This window comes from Pecten maximus, chromosome 1 (genome assembly GCF_902652985.1).
Source record: "Pecten maximus chromosome 1, xPecMax1.1, whole genome shotgun sequence".
Taxonomy (NCBI): Eukaryota; Metazoa; Mollusca; class Bivalvia; order Pectinida; family Pectinidae; genus Pecten; species Pecten maximus.
In genome coordinates this window covers 7,966,046-7,987,825 of record NC_047015.1, presented here as the reverse complement: position 1 = coordinate 7,987,825, position 21,780 = coordinate 7,966,046, and the positions used below count along the sequence as shown (strand labels likewise).

The 21,780-nt window shown below is 41.4% G+C and overlaps 1 protein-coding gene across 1 annotated transcript; it reads left to right on the top strand.

Moving 5' to 3' along the window:
- The first annotated feature begins 848 nt into the window (after nucleotides 1-848).
- LOC117323806 (uncharacterized protein DDB_G0283697-like) lies at nucleotides 849-21,554 on the top strand. The gene is made up of 7 exons (XM_033879270.1): nucleotides 849-1,119; nucleotides 2,280-3,044; nucleotides 12,353-13,212; nucleotides 13,375-13,772; nucleotides 13,939-14,365; nucleotides 17,618-18,305; nucleotides 19,491-21,554. The coding sequence occupies exons 2-7, from the start codon at nucleotides 2,595-2,597 to the stop codon at nucleotides 19,686-19,688; spliced, it is 3,021 nt and encodes a 1,006-aa protein (XP_033735161.1). The 5' UTR covers nucleotides 849-1,119; nucleotides 2,280-2,594; the 3' UTR covers nucleotides 19,689-21,554.
- Nucleotides 21,555-21,780: the final 226 nt, after the last annotated feature.

The window sequence follows — 21,780 nt, the reverse complement described above, 5'->3', positions numbered from 1 at the left end:
CGGACGGATGTTTGACGACTCGTCACAAGTACCGCCGTCCGTCGTTGACCGGCAATAAATCCGTACTGTTATCAAAGGAAATGTTTCGGTTGTTTGTCTATTTAGAGATCGCATGCTGGTTTTCTACAACAAAGACAACTGGATCGTTACTAAAATCGCTCTTGTCGTGTGGTGTTCTGTCAAACGGCTGTTTCGATTAATATTGTATATGATATTATAGTCGACCCTGTATAGGCGGTGAATAATATATACACAGAATGTGTATGTTTATGTTGTCAACACGTTTAGGGAAGGGGTGGATATTGATTTTACGTTTTATCAAATTAGCCAATACATTCTAAAGCAAGATAACACACTGTACAGCGTGTACATGAAAACTAAATATCGAGTACACTGTCAGATATAACATTTCCCTCTCGTATCTGGTCAAGATTGTGTACCAGATGATAACGGGGCATTTATGTCCATATTCCTTCTGCAAGTTTTAGTGGCGGGCTTTAACGGTCAGAATGACTGTGGATATTTCAGCATCCGACCGTTGAGCGATTTGAAAGATACGCTCGGATATTCGTCACACGTATCATTTCCTGCGGAAATATGATTTCAGCACGCCAGACGAGACTCGGTATTAAATCGGCCTTTACGTCATTGGAAATAATAGATCTTGCATATAAAAGTTCCTTTGATATATTATTTATATCCTACACAAACAGCACGCGGTGTGTTGTTTAATTGTCGTCGACTAACACAGCGATCGGTTTCACAGGTGACCAATTACGAGACGTATGGAAACAGCTTAAATTGATTGTTTGTACACGACTGTTGTAACTAGATCGCTCCATGGCTAAATGCCGCTCGGGAGTGAATGTTCGAGCCATTGTACTGGTGTACGTAACTCGCTGTATTGTTGGCCGGCGGGCCACTCGACGCGCGGCACTGCCCACACCAGGACGGATATCAGAGCGTTTCCGTAGATCGCACTTCGTGACATTTGGTTCCGGGTCTGTGGTAGAGTTGGGAGTGAAGTGTTCTCGCTGTGTGCGCGCTTGGCAGACGACAACTAAGGACGTGTTTTTACTGGGCTGATGCGGGTTTTATAGAAAAAACAGTACGGAGCAGGTAATTCTCATGGATAGTTTAGTCCACGTGTGTGTGAGTGAGTGTATGTGTGTGCGATAGGGTAAATACTTGACGGAGTTTATCGACATGTAGTCTGTACGACCATTACCACACGCGCTACACGTAACAACATCATAGCACGTAAATGGTTACAATTTAAATCGAACATTTACTTTGGTTGCGATGGATTTTTGTGCGGAGATTTCCGTCGGCGTGTCTTTCAATAAGTGTTGGGCGACGCGAGGATGATTCGATAAAGACCTGGGGCGGTATTGATCTTCTATAAGCGGAAAATAGCTCTAACAACAAAGAACCGTCATTGAAGAAAGCGATAGTGCCCAGTTAAGTAATCTCCCCGCCGATTATCAATAAAAGTGCCAATCGTGAGGCACGATGTACAGGGACGGATGATATTAAAGCCGCAAGCTACGACGGAATGCTTTTGACAAACTCTCGTCCTCTCATTTTATTGCTCCGAAACGAGTGGTGTGTAAGTATCCAGCGATGTAGACTTGCTCGGCGATACGTATTGACCCCAGTTTGCTATGGATTAGATTTCCACTAGTTTGCTTTTAGATCTTTCGTGATTTCCGACTCAATAACTGACGACGCATAACGGATACGGGGTTCTACACTAACAAAATTATTACGCCTCGCTTCAAATTTCACTCTAATTTACAAACGTAGGCTGTGTCACGCCGCGCGGGCTTTGGAATGTTTTCTTTGTTTATCGTCATTCGTTAACACGAGTTAGAGTGGAGCGGTAGGGATTTACTGTTTCCGTGCTGGTGCGTGGGTAAAGCCCACTAAGTTTTGTGGACGTGACAGATAAGCAGTCTACACGAGAAGTATTGTTATTGATTGTTGGACGCTCGCCGGCTGCCCCCTGCAGGAAGTAGACTAGCTACGGAGATTGTGTTCTTTCTTTTCTCATCTACTCATCACATTTCATACTTTATACACTTGTGTCGGGTTCGTAAACGCGCGTTACTATATAGTAGTTCAAAGTTGTGGTAGAACGATCGACTGACGAATTTAAAAACCCGTGACTTGTGTATACAAAGGAGTCAGCGATGCTACACTAGTATATTGTTACATGTACACTCGCCCCGGTGTGGATTTACGGAAAATGTTGTTTCATTATTTCTCTTTCTTTACAGAGAAGTTACGGGGACTTTGACGCCGACAAGACCACGCTGTTTAAATCCGTCACACAACACGTGTGGGTGTGAGAGGCCACGACAAACTGCTGTTCGCCAGCATGTTTGATAGATTAGTACTTTGTGGATATACTTACGCAAAAACGCGATAAGTAATTACAGATAATGAACTATCGCGCTGGTGTGTGTGTTCGCCGTGTACCGGCTCTGCTTACGATATCCGCACTTGAAGTATTCATGACCAATTTATAATTATATAGCTTGGAGGAGAAAGACGTGGTGTGTGTGTACGATTTTATTTAACCACAAGTCAACATGCCAGGCAAGAGAGTGCTTACGGACTGCTCCAAACAAACCCAGAAACGGGGCAAAAAGGCCAAACCTAAATCTACTAACAGCAAACCAGGGGAAATGGACACAGAAAATAATTCGGATAGTGGTACGGACAAACTTTCCGTAAGTAAAGTGTTGGATTTGGAAGCTGACGGCGCTACGGAATATCTGTGTCCCATTGAAAAGGAGGGCGACACAGTGTTGGAAGTGGAGTGTGGCCCCAACAAGGCTTTGATGTACCTATCGAAACTTTACCAGGGAAGTAAGGGATCGTGTTTATCCTTTCAGGGGTCGTGGTTGACCCCAAATGAATTCCAGTATGTAAGCGGGAGAGAAACCGCCAAAGATTGGAAACGTTCCATACGGCACCAGGGCAAGAGTATTAAACTTCTCTTTTCGAAGGGAATCCTGTCCGTGGGAGGAAGTTCCAAGGTAAGTGACCCTACTGCGTCATACTGTAACGGTCCGAATTCCAGTCTGTCGGGTGACGAACACATGTATTTAATCATACGGTATGATACTGATATACCGGCGACACGCTAACTTGAATGTTAAGAGTATCGCTTTATCACAGTATCGCTGTTACCAACAGTTTTGTTATTATATGTGTGAACTGTTCGGGCTATTAATTTTGTACGGGGTGTAAATCTTTTTGTTTGTTTGTTTATCGAAGTTTGGACATACAATGTACTATCGTAATGTTAGGTATGTGAATGTGTGTAAACGTTTTCGATTTAAAATATAGTTTTTTTTTGTATACCTTGGCCATGCTGTTTGTGTCTAGTGTTACATATAGATATGGCTATATAGACGTATTGCGTGTAACTTTCGTCGTAACCGGCTTTACATACGTCATACCTACGTGACTGTACGCCTGTTTGATTAACCAAGTGTCATGTTCGACTTACAATAGTCTGTAAGACCCCCGCCATTGAGCCGGATTCTACCAAAGGTCTGTCGTAATGCGTTCAGTCATTATCAGATAAATATCCTTTTCATTGTTGAGGTAAATTTGGGTGTAATCTCGCCGCTTGCCGCCTTCCGGCCATAGTCGGCACTAGACATTCAGTGCCATTTTCCTAGATCCTTTGTCCATAGGCGATAAAACCGATGTATGATTTTCTCTGGGGCCCTTGGTGTGTTGTACAGGAAATCGTTACCTCGGGTCTATTGACTTGTTCCACACATGGGTGTTACGTGTGTAGGTACGCGGGATACTGGCCGCTGTTCGGCGGATATTAAACTGCGAGCTTTTTATACGGGCTATAAATTAAAATGATGAGTATTTAATGTCTCGAATGTTTAATCGGCCGATCACGACGAACATTTCAGTAGAAACCTCCACTACGGATTTTAATTAGATAAATATTAAGACTTTTAAAAATGGGGTGTTTTTCTCGCGTAATCGAACGTTTCATTAATCCTATTTACGTTTGAGAGCCTTTGTCGTCATCTATTTCAAGCATGAAGGAGGAAATGACAGAAACTAATTGTAAACGAGACTGGCCGGCGTGCTGGCACTATCGTATGTTAGCCTGTGTATCTAATACGATGAACGTTTTTTTATTTAATTATTAACATGGGTTAGCCGACGGACGTCACTCAGCCTGTATACACGGTGGGAGTGTTTGTCGTGATCAAACCAGTCATACAGCAGATCATAGTCATAATATGTTAGACGGTCGAGATCAATGTTTTTACAAAATCGTCGAATTCAGCGATGCGTAAATGATCAATCTTTGGGCACTGGTAATATGTAATGCCAACAACAAGCCCCCTGGTACGTGTGAAAGTCCCGGGACTGTGTGCATTTGATTGACGCACGATCGTACTTAGGGCAGTGTACCGCGCTGGGTACGACTGGCGGAACTCGTACACAAAATAAATATGATGGTACAGAGTGTGATACGATATCTCGCCTAGGTCTGATAACCACGTAATACCGAAACACGTGTTCCCTGGCGATCGATCCCGTCAGACTTCCTAGCCACGCACGCTACTCATAAAATACAAAATCGTAAAAACACTAAATTCTTTATGTTCGTGCCTCATTTATTTATCTCGCTATCAAACTCGTTTAAAAGTTTGAATTTCATGTAATATATACGTCCACGGCTACGTGATCTATCTCGCGGCGGATTTTACTGGTAATGATTTTGCCGTTCCGTAAATTTTGTATGTTAAAGATACCGTAGTTAGCAGGATATACACAGCACGGGGTATTCGGTTACGAAATTTTGAAAAGGTTGTCATGAATACGGCACGAATATTAGGTGAACCATGGACATGACTAATGTGTTAAACATGACACGGACAGCAAACTGTTCCGTGAAACCCTCACTGAGCCTCATTATGCAAATGAAAAGTAATGATTGCTGAAAGAGAATCCACGGGGTTATATCCGATAGCGGGTCTCACTCGACGCGACGCGCTAAAACTTCGCACGCAACTGCGTCCGTCGTTATTGGTAGGACACGCACCGCTGTCTTATCTGGGGTCAACTGTGCACGCGCTTTACAAACGTTCCACGTAGTTGCTGGGTGTGTAACACAATAAACACTGTATTTATGGCGGTTTTATTTTTGTTCGGAAATAGACATTGCCTTAAAAGCGCTTCGCCTAGCGTGATTAAACAACGACAGAATGTCGTGTTAATAATGCCGTATTAAACTGACGAAAGTCAACCAATTGGTTATCGATCGTATGGCGAGTATTGTCTGTTTTTACTGGATATCGGCCAAAATGAAGATAATGTCACACACAATGTTCCGTCCGGCGATATCAATACACGCGTGCAGGCCTATCAGTGGGTCTGACCTATACAATGGCCTTTAAAATTCCGTATTAAATAAGAGCCGTATCAGTGGAGTTAACAGCGGCCATTTCTCTGTTAGTACAGGATAACGGAGGTTGTAATGTACACCTGTATCATTACGTCTGACTATTTCCGTACTCTTTTGTTGAACACTAATTTTATCAGTGTAGACTTTTCGCAACTAAACGAGGTTTGTTACATATTTTAGTCAAGATTGTATAGATCCGTCAGTCGTAATTTAACAAGATTAGATTTTCTGTTTCCGTAAATCCTACCTTAATAAAGTTATTTTATTTGTTTCCGTAAATCCTAACTTAATGAAGTTATTTTGTCTGTTACCGTAAATCCTAACTTAATGAAGTTATTTTGTCTGTTACCGTAAATCCTAACTTAATGAAGTTAAGTTAAGTCTGTTTACGTAAATCATTCGTTAAGGAGTCTTTTTTTTCTGTCCTAAGTAAACGAGGTTAGATTTACTGTTTCCACACATCCTAACTTAACAAGGTTTGATGGTTACATTATCAAGATTTTCTGTGTCCGTAAATCTCAACTAAACGAAGAACTCCTACAACACCGACGGGAAAGTGTTTGTTATTCTGGGGGATAAACATAAAATCTAATCTTGTTAAGTTAGGATTTACGGAAACAAAAATCTAACATTGTTAAGTTAGGATTGACAGAAAGAGAAAATCTGACCCTGTTGAGTTAGAACTTACGGAGAGAGAAAATCTGACCTTGTTAAGTTAGGATTTACGGAAACAGACAACTTAACCTTGTTAAGTTACGATTTACGGAAACAGAAAATCTAACCATCTTATGTCAGAATTTACCGATAGAAAAATCTAACTTTGTTAAATTAGGATTTACGGAAACAGATAATCTAAATTTGATAAGTTAGATTTACGGAAAGAGGAAATCAAGCCTAGTAAATTAGGATTTATGGAAAGAGAAAACTTAACCTTCTTAAGTTACGATTTACGATCTAACGATGTTATGTCAGGATTTACCGAAAGAAAAAATCAAGCCTTATCAAATTAGGATTTAAGGAAGGAAAATTACTACCTCGTTACGTTAGGATTTACGGAAAGAGAAAATATAACCTCATTTAGTTACGATTAACGGAAAGAAAAAATATAACCTTGTTGAGTTAGGATTTACAGACACTGAAAATCTAACCTTATGTTAGGATTTACGAATTTAGGAATTATAATCTCGTTAAGTTACGATTAACGGAAACAGAAAATCTAACCATGTTATGTCAGGATTTAGTTAGGATTTACGGAAACAGAAAATCTAACCATGTTATGTCAGGATTTAGTTAGGATTTACGGAAACAGAAAACCTAACCATGTTATGTCAGGATTTAGTTAGGATTTACGGAAACAGAAAACCTAACCATGTCATGTCAGGATTTACGGAAACAGAAAATCTAAACATGTTATGTCAGGATTTAGTTAGGATTTACGGAAACAGAAAATCTAACCATGTCATGTCAGGATTTAGTTAGGATTTACGGAAACAGAAAACCTAACCATGTCATGTCAGGATTTACGGAAACAGAAAATCTAACCATGTTATGTCAGGATTTAGTGAGGATTTACGGAAACAGAAAACCTAACCATGTCATGTCAGGATTTACGGAAACAGAAAATCTAACCATGTCATGTCAGGATTTAGTTAGGATTTACGGAAACAGAAAATCTAACCATGTCATGTCAGGATTTAGTTAGGATTTACGGAAACAGAAAACCTAACCATGTCATGTCAGGGTTTAGTTAGGATTTACGGAAACAGAAAATCTAACCATGTTATGTCAGGATTTAGTTAGGATTTACGGAAAAAGATTCTTGGAAACAGAAAACCTAACCTCTTCTATATAGGATTGACGGAAAGAGAAACCAAATCTCGTTAAGTTATGATTTCTTACATCGTGAAGTAAGGAATTACGGAAAGAGAAACAACTAACCCCATTTTGTTATCATTTACGAAAAGAGACAATCTAACCTTGTTATTTTGGGATCTATGGAAAGAGACAATCTAAACTCGTTAAGTTATGATTTACGGAAAGAAATTTTTTAACCTGGTTATGTTAGGATTTACTGAAGAGAAAATAAAGCCTTATTAAATTAGGATTTACGGAAAGGTGAAATTTACATCGTTACGTAAGGATTTACGGAAAGAGAAAATATAATCGAGTTATGTCAGGATTTACGGAAAGAGAAAATATAACTTTGTAAAGTTAGGATTTACGGAAACAGAAAACCTTACCCCGTTAAGCCTAAGGATTTACGAAAAGAGAAAATCTTACCTTGTTAAGTTAGGATTTACGGAAAAGAAAATCGAATTTGTTCTGTAAGGATTTATGGAATCAGAAAATCAAGTCTCGTTAAGTTATGATTTACGAAAAGAGACAATATAACCTGGTATGTCAGGAATAACGGAAAGAGAAAATCAAGCCTTATTAGATTAAGATTTCAGGAAAGATAAAATTAACCTCGTTACGTTAGGATTTACGGAAAGAGAAAAACAAACCTCGTTAAGTTAGGATTTACGGAAACTGAAAATCTAACCTCATTAAGTTAGGATTTACGGAAACAAAAAAATAACCTGGTTGTGTCAGGATTTATGGAAACAGAAAATCTAACCTCGTTAATTGAGGATTTACGGAAAGAGGAAATCAAGACTCGTTAGGTTAGGATTTCTGACCTTGTTAAGTTACGACTTACGGAAAGAGAAAATCAAGCCTGGTTTATTTAGTATTTACGGAAAGAGAAAATCTGACCTTGTTCAGCTAGGATTCACGGAAAGAAAGAAATCTAACTTTGTTATGTCTCGTTAAATTAGGATTTCTACCCTCGTTAAGATAGGATTTACGGAAAGAGAAACTCGGGCCTCGTTAAATTATTATTTACGGAAAGAGAAACAATAACCCCATTAATTTAGGATTTACGGAAAGAGAAAATATAACTTGTCGAGTTAGGATTGACAGAAACAGTAAATCTTACCTTGTTATGAGTAAATCATGTCTTTTTTAAAAAAAGGATTTCTAACCTAGTTACGTTAGGATTTAAGGAAACAGGAACTCTAACTTCGTTAAATTAGGATTTACGGAAAAAGAAAATCTAACCTCACTAGGCTAAGATTGACGGAAAGAGGCAATCTTAACTTGTTAAGTTAGGGTTTTTGGAAACAGAAAATCTAACCTCGTTATTGAGGATTTACGGAAAGAGGAAATCAAGTCTCGTTAGGTTAGGATTTCTGACCTTGTTATGTTACGACTCACGGAAAGAGAAAAACCAAGTCCCATTAAGTTAGGATTGATGGAAACAGAAAATCAAGCCTCGATTAGTTAGGATTTACGGTAAGAGAAACTCAGGCCTCGTTGAATTATTATTTACGGAAAGAGAAACACTAACCCCATTAAGTTAGGATGTACGGAAAGAGAAAAACGAACCCCATTAATTTAGGATTTACGGAAAGAGATAATCTAACCTTGTGAAGTTAAGATTTACGGAACGGAAACAGGTAATCTAATTTCATTAAGTTAGGATTTACGGAAAGAGAAAATATAACTTGTTGAGTTAGGATTGACAGAAACAGAAAATCTTACCTTGTTAAGAGTAAATCAAGTCTTTTTAAAAAAGAATTTCTAACCTAGTTACGTTAGGATTTAAGGAAACAGGAACTCTAACCTCGTTAAATTAGGATTTACGGAAAGAGAAAATCTAACCTCACTTAGCTAAGATTGACGGAAAGAGGAAATCTTAACTTGTTGAGTTAGGGGTTTTGGAAACAGAAAATCTAACTTTGTTAAGTTAGGATTAACGGGTGGGGGAGGAAATCAAGTCTCGTTAGGTTAGGATTTCTGACCTTGTTATGTTACGTTAGGATTGACGGAAACAGAAAATCGAGCGTGGTTAACTTAAAATTTACGGAAAGAGAAAATCAAATCTCGTTAACTTTGGATTTACGGAAAGAGAGTTAGCATTCATAGAAACAGAAAATCATCAAAACCCCTTTCTAAGTATTGTTTTCGATTAGCAAAATATCTGTTGAGGTCCGCATGTGCTAACTTAGCGATTTTTCCCAATGTGTTTTCTGCGATTGTCATATCGTAGTTTTGTTTGTGATATGTAGATTTGATCGTTACATAATTATAGTTTATATATTATATAGTGTGTCTTTTCCGTAGATTACATGCCTTCTGTACACATACACAGGAGAATGATTTATAATTTTGTCGGGTTATGTATTCGTCACACCCACATAGTCGAGCCGAGGAAATATGAATAATCGCCGCTGTACACGTAATTGTCGGCTCGTCAGGGAATGCGGGTATGGAAACTCACGCGAGTATAAACTACAACGCCCTCCGCTCTCCTTTACAACTCTAACGTAAATGTCACGTTCGTTTAAACACATTTTTATCACAGATTCCTATTGATTAAATAATATATCCGTATAAGGCGCATTTACAAAACGTGCCAACCATTTCTCGTGAGCTGAACATTAAAGAGCATGATATATAGTTATATATATAAATTGGCCATTATATCAATGTACTACCCGTATGCCGTTTGAGCGGCCGCCCTACTATACCCGTAGACAATCGTTTCGGCAGCTTCCCCGTTTTATGTGCCTCAACAGCTGGAAGACTGGCGACAGCCCTACCGCCCCGGTGGCACGACGTCGTGCTACATAAACCTTAGCGGGGGAATTTCGTTCATGCTATCGATGGTGATTCTGTCTACAGATTCTGCGTGAACGGCTCCAAATGTCTTTACAGCAGGAAGCGGATTCAGTCCCGCGGGAGCATTTGGCGCCCTGATCATATGCTGTTCATCCCCATACCGCAGCCTCGTACGTGTGACGACTGGTATATACTCCTACTGTACATATACCTGCATAACCTGTATACGTGGAAATAGTTTACGAGGAATAAATAACCTTTGTGAACACGAAGGGAATGGTTTTAGACAGATTTCGTCTTAGCGGTGACTAAAATAGATATGTTGTGAAGATAAAGCGCTCGTAGATAGATACCCTCTCTGGCGTGAAACACTAGAGCGACCCCGATTGACGCATGTTACCACGTCCGTGAAATCAATATGCGATTCACGTAGGTATAGCGTCGATAGAGTGGGTTTACAACATGTACTCTGGCGACGGGATAACTGTTATCTAAAGCTCTACCGTCCACGAAACTACGGGGCGCTACACATTCATCTAAATACTGCAGATAGGATTATGTTGGAGGGGCGAGTTTAAGCGTATAATGAGCTTACTGTTTTAATCAAATGATTCATTTTGTTGCGATAGCACCAAAGATACTGGAAAGTCGATAACAAAACACGCTATGTTAGTCGATAAACCAAGCGACTGTACCCTCGTCAGGGTACCCTCGTCTGGCGACGTGTCCGTGACACCCATACTTCACGTGACATCCGTCCTATACCAGCTGGACACATCGTGATCAGTAGTAATTTATCTAAAACAGACGTTAACTTTTCTGTCTGACGTACTTTATAATTTTTTAGCAGCGGTCGTTTAAAAGTTTAGAAAGATAAATATATAAATAAAAAACTAAAATCACATTACTGACTGTCGACTTTGTTAGAGCTGTCTCTAATAAGGAAATTACCACGTCATTAATTTTCAGTGCGTAGCTCGCGTTTGTCGCCAATTTCAACATTCATTATTTTCGATCGGATTGTAGAGCGCCTCGGGTTACTCGTCTGAAGTTGTACATATATCAGCTCAGAGTCAATACGACAATCGATAGCCTAAACTCGTACTCCCCGATCGATGACGAATCAATGCTTGACGAGGGTATGAAACGTGCCGAACACAAAGAAACAGGGAGACATGGCATGAACGCACATGTTCAACTCTACATTATTAAAAGTGACCATACCTTACTAGCGCGGACTGAGTATCGGGCAGTCATTGTTACCGGCGTGTCTATTTAAACTGGCGGTGATATAACTGACATGCTCCACGTACGGCGGAGTCCTTTGTTGTTGTATTTAACTAGTAATCGTCTACATATGTTACAATGTGCCGTGTGTTAGTTGACGATGTGTGGCATGTACAGATCGAACGCCGTGTCTAAACAAAAAGCCAGGCAGATTATAGCCTTTGATAAACCCACATAGAGTAGAAAGCTTCGTACGACTTTCGGTCACGGCGGCAGGATGCACGAGCCCCCTCCTTACACGTGCAGACACATTGTCGTATGCCTAGATACCGTTTCTCGGTGAATGACGCACATACGGACAGTATATATCGACCACGTTTACACCGTAGATACACTCATGTGTGTGTGTTTTAACACATTTGCAAATGAAAGCCCGCGTTATAGCGATATTACGGGTATTTAGGCGAGACGCTTCATTTACCAGGCAGTTTCGTGACTTCGTCGTAAACCAACACAACAAGACTGATCAGCACACAGATTATAAGCGATCACATGTAACCTACCTCGCTAATACGATACTGGGGCGAGCCATACAGACACGTTACTCTTTAAGTTTACAAACGAGTTCCCGTCTGCTTTATTTCCAGTTTTACATCAGAAACGTGTTTACGCTTAATACGTATTTACATTAAAGCTAACAGTGCCCTACCAGCTATCTGCGGAAGGTGGCGTTACAGTAATGAAACTTCTACTGTTACGATGGCGAGGTTTTTTCTTACTTAGACTTTACCAGTATACATTTTAAACCACGATACAATATAACAACAGACTAAACGTTGGCAACTATACATACAAATAGAAAAAGTCATGTTACAGCAAAAACACATTGTAGCTAGCGGTTAAAACTAGGATCAAAGATAAGTGCAATTGTAGAATTTTGTTATTTATTTTTCGTGTGAAAATACGATAACGTTAAATCTTCAATAATGTTTAATTTATACTTTGCAGAATGCTAAACGACCAAAGAAGGGCGGTAAACGGTCCTCGTCTGCTCGGAGGGGTCGACGGAAAGTCAATGTTAGTCTGGACTCGGCCGGCGAGGAAAATGGGGAAAGTCGGGAAACAGAAGTTAAGTGCAGGGAAGAACAAGAAGGCGAGACAGAGTCGAAGGATAGAAAGAACAATTCAGATACTAGCAAGGAAGTAGTTAATGGCGAAGGAGACCTGTCGGACGCGAATAGTGACTCCACAGAAAACTACGACGTAGATTTTATGGACTCGGTAACGGAGCCAGATAAAGTGATCTCCGAAAATGACGACAAATTCAAGCATGGTCTCACTACCAACAAACTGTCCGCACCAACACCAGAACGATTCCAGAAAAAGATAGACGTGTTCTCATTCGAAGCAAGCGAAGAAAGTAATTCTAGTTTAAAGACAGACAGTACGTGTGAAAAGAACATAACGGACGATGAAATTGTGCCGGAAGAAACAATAACATCTGAGTGCGATACGAAAGTTAAGGATGTGGACGATGTTGTAGAGGAAAATACACTCTGTGTAAAAAATGGGTTAGGGGAATATACATTTGAAGACGGAGACAATAAAACAGAGGAAGAGGAAAGTGCTGAACAACCAACAGAGGGAGAGCCAATAAGTGACGAAAAAGAGATTAAGAAAATCGCGGAACTGGAAACTTCCGAGGAAAATAAGGACGATACTGTTGTAACTATGGAAGAGAAAGAAGTGATCAATGAGGACGAAGCAACCGAGGAAAAGCAAGAAGAAATCAAATTGGCGATAGAGGAAGAAGTAGAAGACGAGGAACAGAAAGTTGAAGAACAGAAAGTGTCATCTAAGCGTCCGAGGTAAGTCTTGAAATACTTCATAAAGTAGGCCAATTGGTTTTCTACATTTATAGATTTTAACAGATAATAACTTTAAACTACATGACTTAAAATTCACTTAAAGTGTTTAACAATGTTTGATCAGATAATATTAACGGTGTGCATTTTTATTTTATATTCAAGCCCCGCCAGAGAATCAAAACTTGGAAGCATCATTGACCAACTGCGGGTCAACAGAGAGAAAGTGACAAAGGAGAGACGAGAGAATGGCGCCGAACTTACCACCAGAGAGAGTCAGGAAGAATTTTCCAAGAAGGATTGTCCTAGCGATATAAGTAAGAAACGGGATCTTCCGACTGATCTGACCAAAGAAAGTAGACAAGGAATACTTGATTTTAGGAAGGAAACGCAGAAAGGAATTGAAGACTTCACCAAGATAGGACGAGAAAGCATGCACAGCTTGTTCAAACCCGAGGACGGGAAAGACTTCTCAAAGGAGACACGAGGACAAGATACAGCAAAGCTGAACAAAGCGGGATGGCAAATGCCGGCACAGACGACTAGAAATCCGCTTGCAACAGGTACAATAAAGAATATGTATTTTAGTGTTTTTGTGAGTCTGGAAATCCTGTATTAAATAGTGGTATAAATAAAATATATCGTATTGTGTCAGCTATCACGTGTAAGTCATAACCAACATACAGAGGTTTGCTATTACAAACTAAAACAACATTGCTATAATTACAGAGATGAAAATCGCAAAGATAATAGACGAGCAAAGAAAGGATTCCAGAAGACATGCGCCATGTACGGAGGAAAAGAAGGTTCCGAAAGGCCACCCCCTGTCTGCCAACATTCACCAAAAGAAACATCCCGAACGAACCCCAAGCGAAATCATGGAATTTCTAAGCAAGAAACGTGGCGGCACTCCCACTAGTGACCGCCACTCTTTTCCATCAGCGGGAATGTTGTACCCGTGGATAAAGAAGGAGTCAGACGATACTGGCGATAGGTCAGGCAAATCTCAGACTTCTAGTCCATCTGCTCGTCTCACACCAGTCGATAAAGTAAAGAAATCGTCCAGTTCTACTCGAGAGAAGAAGGAATCGTCATCCGAGAAGGACTACAATGATTACATGAGGGTACTGGCCGCCAAACAAGAACGCAACCCATTGTAAGTGTCGGTGACGTATAACTATATGATTTCCATAGGCACCGTATATACTAGAGGTTCGTAGATACTGTAGATATCCGGGGTACTGTAGACACTAGGGATCCCGTAGATATCCGGGGTACTGTAGACACTAGGGATCCCGTAGATATCCGGGGTACTGTAGACACTAGGGATCCCGTAGATATCCGGGGTACTGTAGACACTAGGGATCCCGTAGATATCCGGGGTACTGTAGACACTAGGGATCCCGTAGATATCCGGGGTACTGTCGTCACTAGGGATCCCGTAGATATCGGGGTACTGTCGTCACTAGGGATCCCGTAGATATCCGGGGTACTGTAGACACTAGGGATCCCGTAGATATCCGGGGTAATGTAGACACTAGGGATCCCGTAGATATCCGGGGTACTGTAGACACTAGGGATCCCGTAGATATCCGGGGTACTGTCGTCACTAGGGATCCCGTAGATATCCGGGGTACTGTAGACACTAGGGATCCCGTAGATATCCGGGGTACTGTCGTCACTAGGGATCCCGTAGATATCCGGGGTACTGTAGACACTAGGGATCCCGTAGATATCCGGGGTACTGTCGTCACTAGGGATCCCGTAGATATCCGGGGTACTGTAGACACTAGGGATCCCGTAGATATCCGGGGTACTGTAGACACTAGGGATCCCGTAGATATCGGGGGTACTGTCGTCACTAGGGATCCCGTAGATATCCGGGGTACTGTAGACACTAGGGATCCAGTAGATATCCGGGGTACTGTAGACACTAGGGATCCCGTAGATATCCGGGGTACTGTCGTCACTAGGGATCCCGTAGATATCCGGGGTACTGTCGTCACTAGGGATCCCGTAGATATCCGGGGTACTGTCGTCACTAGGGATCCCGTAGATATCCGGGGTACTGTAGACACTAGGGATCCCGTAGATACCCGAGGTACTGTCGTCACTAGGGATCCCGTAGATACCCGAGGTACTATAAATATCAAGTGGTCACGTAGGTATCAGACTATCACAGACATCCGGGATACCGTACATAAATAGTAGAGGTTCTTTAGATACCTCAGGTCCCGGAGATACTCGAGGTACTGTAGATAGGTGCCGTAAAGATGGGGTGGGGTGGTGTACCTTAAATAACCGGGCTGTACTGTAGATAGGTGCCGTAAAGATGTGGTGGGGTGGTGTACCTTAAAAAACCGGGTTGTACTGTAGATAGGTACCGTAAAGATGGGGTGGGGTGGTGTACCTTAAATAACCGGGCTGTACTGTAGATAGGTACCGTAAATATGTGGTGGGGTGGTGTGCCTTAAATAACCGGGTTGTTCTGTAGATAGGTACCGTAAATATGGGGTGGGGTGGTGTACCTTAAATAACCGGGTTGTACTGTAGATGTTTATGATGTGACGTTCTTGTTAAACGATGCCGATTTGTTTATAAGATGTTATACAGACAATACGGATAAGCCGTTCGGATAAGTTCAGACCGTGGTAGTGGTTTTATACGACACGGCAGGCTGGACAATAATGGAGACTAATTATCCAGGGACACGGCTAGGAGAAATAGGTTGTATGTGTACTCTTAACGACCGACGTTATTTAACAAGGTACTCTCTATATCGCAAGAAAGTAAGAATTAAGGAACAATCTTGTCATCTCGATATCTACTGAACGTTTCCGACTGTCCGTCACTACCGGCAGCAAATCGCTCCCCAAGCACCACGCGGCCAACAGCGGCGTGTTCGATTGCGAGACGTCTAGCGACTGACGCAAGTAGTAAATTGTTTAAAAATCCAATGTAATTATGCCTTAATCACTTCAGTCACAGCTGTTCCTTGGCGCTTTTACGCTTTGTCTAATATCGTAGTATGACTGCAGGTCTGGTTAATAGCGCGCGGAGGTCCGTGAAACCATAACAGCACCGATATAGCATTGATCCAACATTTATGTAACTGTGAGATGCGTCATCAGGATCCCATATCGAGCTCTGTCGACAGAAGCCCCGTATGTTATTATAAACACATTTATGTACACGGTACATATTAAGTTCGACGGTAATCAATACGGCATTGTGATATAGATCTCGTCGATGCGCATCACGAATTGATGTGTATATAGATGTTATAGCGTCATCATGTCATAAAATATTCTCTGTGTAGTGATACTTCAGATTAAACGAGAAAAATGCCGAAAGCTTAAGTGCTGCGTGATTGTGATATAAAACAATAAAAATTTATTTCCTTTGTGATACAAGGAAATCGTATATAGAAATCCCAAATTCGGTGTTTAAAGTTGTATACATCCTTCCGTCGCTGTAATGTATTATATGAAATGGCAAATGCTGTCTGTAACTTGTAGCAGGTTTCCTCGGTACACACACCGCCGAGAAGTGTTGATACACTAAGTACACATCTACTAGGGCACGCCTCACTCTCGGGGGGCCTGTCGTGCTGAGGACGGGCAGGGGATTTAATTGTACGGGTACGTAGGCGTGCGCTCACGAAAGGTCACGATTCTGTTGGTGTTAAAGTGATTCCACGAAAAGCGATCTCCCGAGGATTAATCCAGAATGGATGGTCATGTCAAAAAATCGCATTACTTTGAACGTAAATAATTCCCTAGGAAAAACAGCCTGAATCCTATCTGCATAGTTGCGTGATGCCATCCTAAGGATCGCCGTCGGAGGATCCGGCACGGTTCAGCCAGTCATTCCGTCACCATACTCGCACATAATTAGCATCTCTTTGTCGTGTCGATAGCTGACAGAAACTGGCACCAAACTAAATAATGGGGGCAGTAGCAGCATCTCGACTGATCACATCCCGTACGTGTTCCATTGTGTCAGCTCATACATATTTAGTAGCATTTAAGCATTGATGATCGATTAGTTGGTAATCGATAATGTGATACATTAGTTTGTAATAAAAAACAACAACACAGAAACGTTATCAATGACATGAATATTGTTCCCAGCAACTCTTTCATTTCGTAACGTATTAAATAGTTTGTAATAAAAAAACCAACAACACAGAAACGTTATCAATGCCATGAATATTGTTCCCAGCAACTCTTTCATTCCGCAACGTACTTTAGTAACATGCATATAGTTGTAACGTTTTATCCTCCTCCTCAGTAATACTGATTTCCTCTATCAGTTTACTATTGGGCTGTGTCGCTGTGTCATTACAGACTTGGCGCCACCTCTGTATTGTAGATATCGACAATAATACCATTCCTTTGTGTTTCAGTTTCCTGTCTCCACCTGTGCATGACCCGTACTTTTCCATGTGGACTCCGGATTTGCTTTTCCCGCCCGGACTTTTCAATCCTTACTCGATGTTTCTCGGCCCTAACGGTCAGCGTGCCGAGGTGCCTACGACCACATCAATGTCAACGTTATGTTCAATGCCAAGTGGTGGACTTCCAGGATTCATGACACCGCCACGCCCCCCTCATAATAATATGTCCTACCCTATCCTCGACTCTTACGTACCACACACCAGTCCCAAGGAGTCTCCATCCTTACCTCATTCCTGTCAGAACAACTCCCGGAAGCGGGGACCTGCAGAAGCGGACACCGCATGTGCACTTGATCTCTCTACAAAACGTACCAAACTCGAGTGTAGTAAAAATGACTACCTCAATTCGCCATTATCACGTTCGTCAGAATCCGTTGACAATTGTAAAAAAAGTTCATTGCTGAATTTGTCAAATGAAAAACTTCCTGAAGGAGACAAATCAAACATTCATAAAACACATAATAGTCATCGTCATAAGAAGAGCAATCATCATTCCATTTGGCTGGAGAAAGACATCAAAGGTCAGAAGTTACAGTGTAAATGTGGAGCGGACAACCCGGATAATATCATGAATTGGTCAGCCGAGAAGGTGTTCGACTTCGTGTCTAAATTAGAGGGCTGCAGCTCGTACGCAAAGGTAGGCATTTCTACATGTGAACATAATCACACAAATATAGCACCACGTGTTAATTTGGTGTTACGAGGACGTAAACTCCGAAACAAACAAGCGCCCACAAATAACACGATTGTAAATATTAAAATACGTAAAGCTGTGATAAACAGAACAGGAAGAGAAGACCGACACTGTTATATGTACCCGACGGGTGATGTTATATCCGTAGACAGGGTTCCTTAGGCTAAACCGTGTCAAAACGGGAAAAGTGGACATCTGTCATAAATCGGTGTATCCTTATAGGTAACTACATACAGGTATCTACACATATGCAGCTACAAACACATGTACACATCACAAATACTGGTGTGACCGGTACACAACACAAATACTGGTGTGACCGGTACACAACACAAATACTGGTGTGACCGGTACACAACACAAATACTGGTATGGCCGGTACACAACACAAATACTAAATACTGGTATGGTCGGTACACAACACAAATACTGGTATGGCCGGTACACAACACAAATACTGGTGTGACCGGTACACAACACGAATACTGGTGTGACCGGTACACAACACAAATACTGGTGTGACCGGTACACAACACAATTACTGGTATGGCCGGTACACAACACAAATACTGGTGTGACCGGTACACAACACATGTAACACAAATACTGGTGTGACCGGTACACAACACAAATACTGGTGTGACCGGTACACAACACATGTAACACAAATACTGGTGTGACCGGTACACAACACAAATTAATCTTTAGTTTTAAATATACATATCTTTCCACATGATTTCATCCTGTACACGTGACATAATTGCGGAACCAGTCATGCACTGTGGTTTCCGGACTGACTAGACAGAGTCGTTCCGGATTGTGCATGTATATGTATTTTATTTCCCGAGTCTAAAAGCTTTTTTTGTATCGTATAAGGATGTTCACGTGGATGTTACATTGTGTATCTAGCTTAGCGTGACTTAGATGTACATCTTTAACTTGTTATGTCTCCTCAGTGTTTATACATAGCAGATCTTGAACACGATATATGATACCGGTTAATACGACTAAATACACGACGATATATAATGACAAAATATTGCATACGAAATTTGTAACAACGATCAGCTGGAGCTCGTTTGACAAGGCCTACTGAGTATATGTACTGATAATCTCCTTTGTTCACAGACCTTCCTGGCTCATAGAATAGAAGGGAAGCTCCTGCCTCTCCTCACAACAGACGCTCTTATCCGGAACCTCGGCATGAAGGTTGGGCCCGCCATTATCCTCAGCGAAGCTGTCACTCGACACGTGCAGGACATGAGCCGCTTCTTTCATCCGTGTAGTTACTGCAAACTCAAGACATCCCAACGCCTGTCCGTGTGATGACGTCACCACAAACATCAATATGTTTCCAGAGTCTTTTGTTACATGAAAATTTTTATTTATTTGTGACTATATATTTCACGCAGCTCGGAAAGTTGGCGTGTTAACTGTTCACAGCAGTAGTCCCGCACCTCTTGTGTTGTACCGAACGAGGTGACAAGCCTGCCAATGACCAATCACTCGTCGCTTACACATCTACAGTGTCAAATCAGGGAAAACCTACTTTCATTTTTTGATGTAATTTTTCTATGTGACATACCACACATCTTTGATGACGTTGTACAATACACTGATAGATAGTAGGTTATGGTAAGGTATGTGTTGAAACTGTAATGTCGAAACTGGCAAACAATTAATGTAAAATGTAATTATGTTGAATGGTGCTATGTCAGTTTAATTTGTATGTGTTTTGACAATGTGTAGAATGAGCAGATCTGTGCTATGACAGAGTGTAGTCGCTCGAAGATTCCCCTGATTGAGGCACTAGTCATTGACTCCGATCCTGAGGCTGACCAGCCTCGCTCTGATCGATGCTACGTCGTCACGCCAAGTGGTAGCGAATTGGACAATGCTATATAATAGTTTGTTATTTGATTATCACTGGTGCGAAGATGCGTGGTAGTTATAATCAGCGTGTTACAGGGAAGATGTGTATCCTGTAATATTTTATCATAGCGGTATGACACTCCGACTTTAAAATGTGTCAGAAATTAATTGCAATAAAGCCGTATTGGACGACGGCCATTGTTTATATGTAGCATCACTCGTTATTGATGTGAGTGCCCGCGGAACTTGAGTGGGTGACGTGGATTCCGGTCAATCAGGACTAATACTGGTGATCGATGACACGTGACTGCCCCGTGACGTAATCTGTTTACATTCCTCTGCCCTGTCAGTTTACACGGATGTCGTTTTTGCAATATCACTCATGGCTCAACTGTCTTTAGTGCAGTTTTAGTAGGGACCGCAAGCCATTAACATGTACGTAGACGCAAACTAAATCAAATATTTCGTGTGATGCCTATTATACGTGATGTGTTGTCTTACTATGCAGATTTGTGTATTGTAGAAATCCTAGCGTAGGATTATGCAATTTCAAGGGTCGAAATTTGAAAATGTTGAACAAACTAGGGGGATTTTTTTGTAATGAAGAAAAGCAGCTGATAGATTTAGCGAATACATTTTGTGTGTATGTTATTATTGTACACGGATTAGTATCTGTGGATTAGTTGGTCTGTAGTTTTAGTCGGGTGTATGTCACCTGGATGGGGAATGTCGATATAAGGCTGTGTCAGACGTTCCTTCGAGACCTCGTGGTGCCACATGCTGTTCTCTGTAATGTCGCTAATGATATTCCATGGAACCTTGGTATGGTTAATGTCAGCGAAGACAGAATAAGATCGTGGTCCACGGAACCTTGGTATGGTTAATGTCGTCAACGACAGAATAAGATCGTGGTCCACGGAACCTTGGTATGGTTAATGTCGTCAACGACAGAATGAGATCGTGGTCCACAGAACCTCGGTATGGTTAATGTCGTCAACGACATAATGAGACCGTGTGCCAAGGAAGCTCGGTTTTTGTAATGTCGTTAGAGTACGTGATGTGATGTCGTAGGGCGTTCCCAGAAGTGTCGCTAACTGACGACATGATAGGGATCGTGATGCCGTAGGACTTCGTTCGCATACATTGTACGAAGAAATCCAATTTGCAGGAATGGGAAATCCAATTTTGACGCTTGCGTGCTCCACGCACGCAGGGTTTCACCTGGACAAAGGTGTGGGCTGAAGACTGTATATATCATGTTTGTGTACCAAGTTTTGGTGTACGTCTAGATGTCTATCGATTAAAGAAATATTAAATATATTTGCGTGTCTGTTTTCAGTTGTCTCCCGATCGATACCAGTTAATTGCAGCAATTTAAAAAGTCCCATTTCCCGTGAATACCGCGTAGGCCTACCTACCTCACGCAAGCAGTTTGCCATCTACCGCCTCTGTGATGGCGAAGCTTCTAAACACAGGCGTCCTACGCATGCAGTACATTGAAAACCAGGGACGACACTTTACAGTATCTACCGGGGGTATACAATGA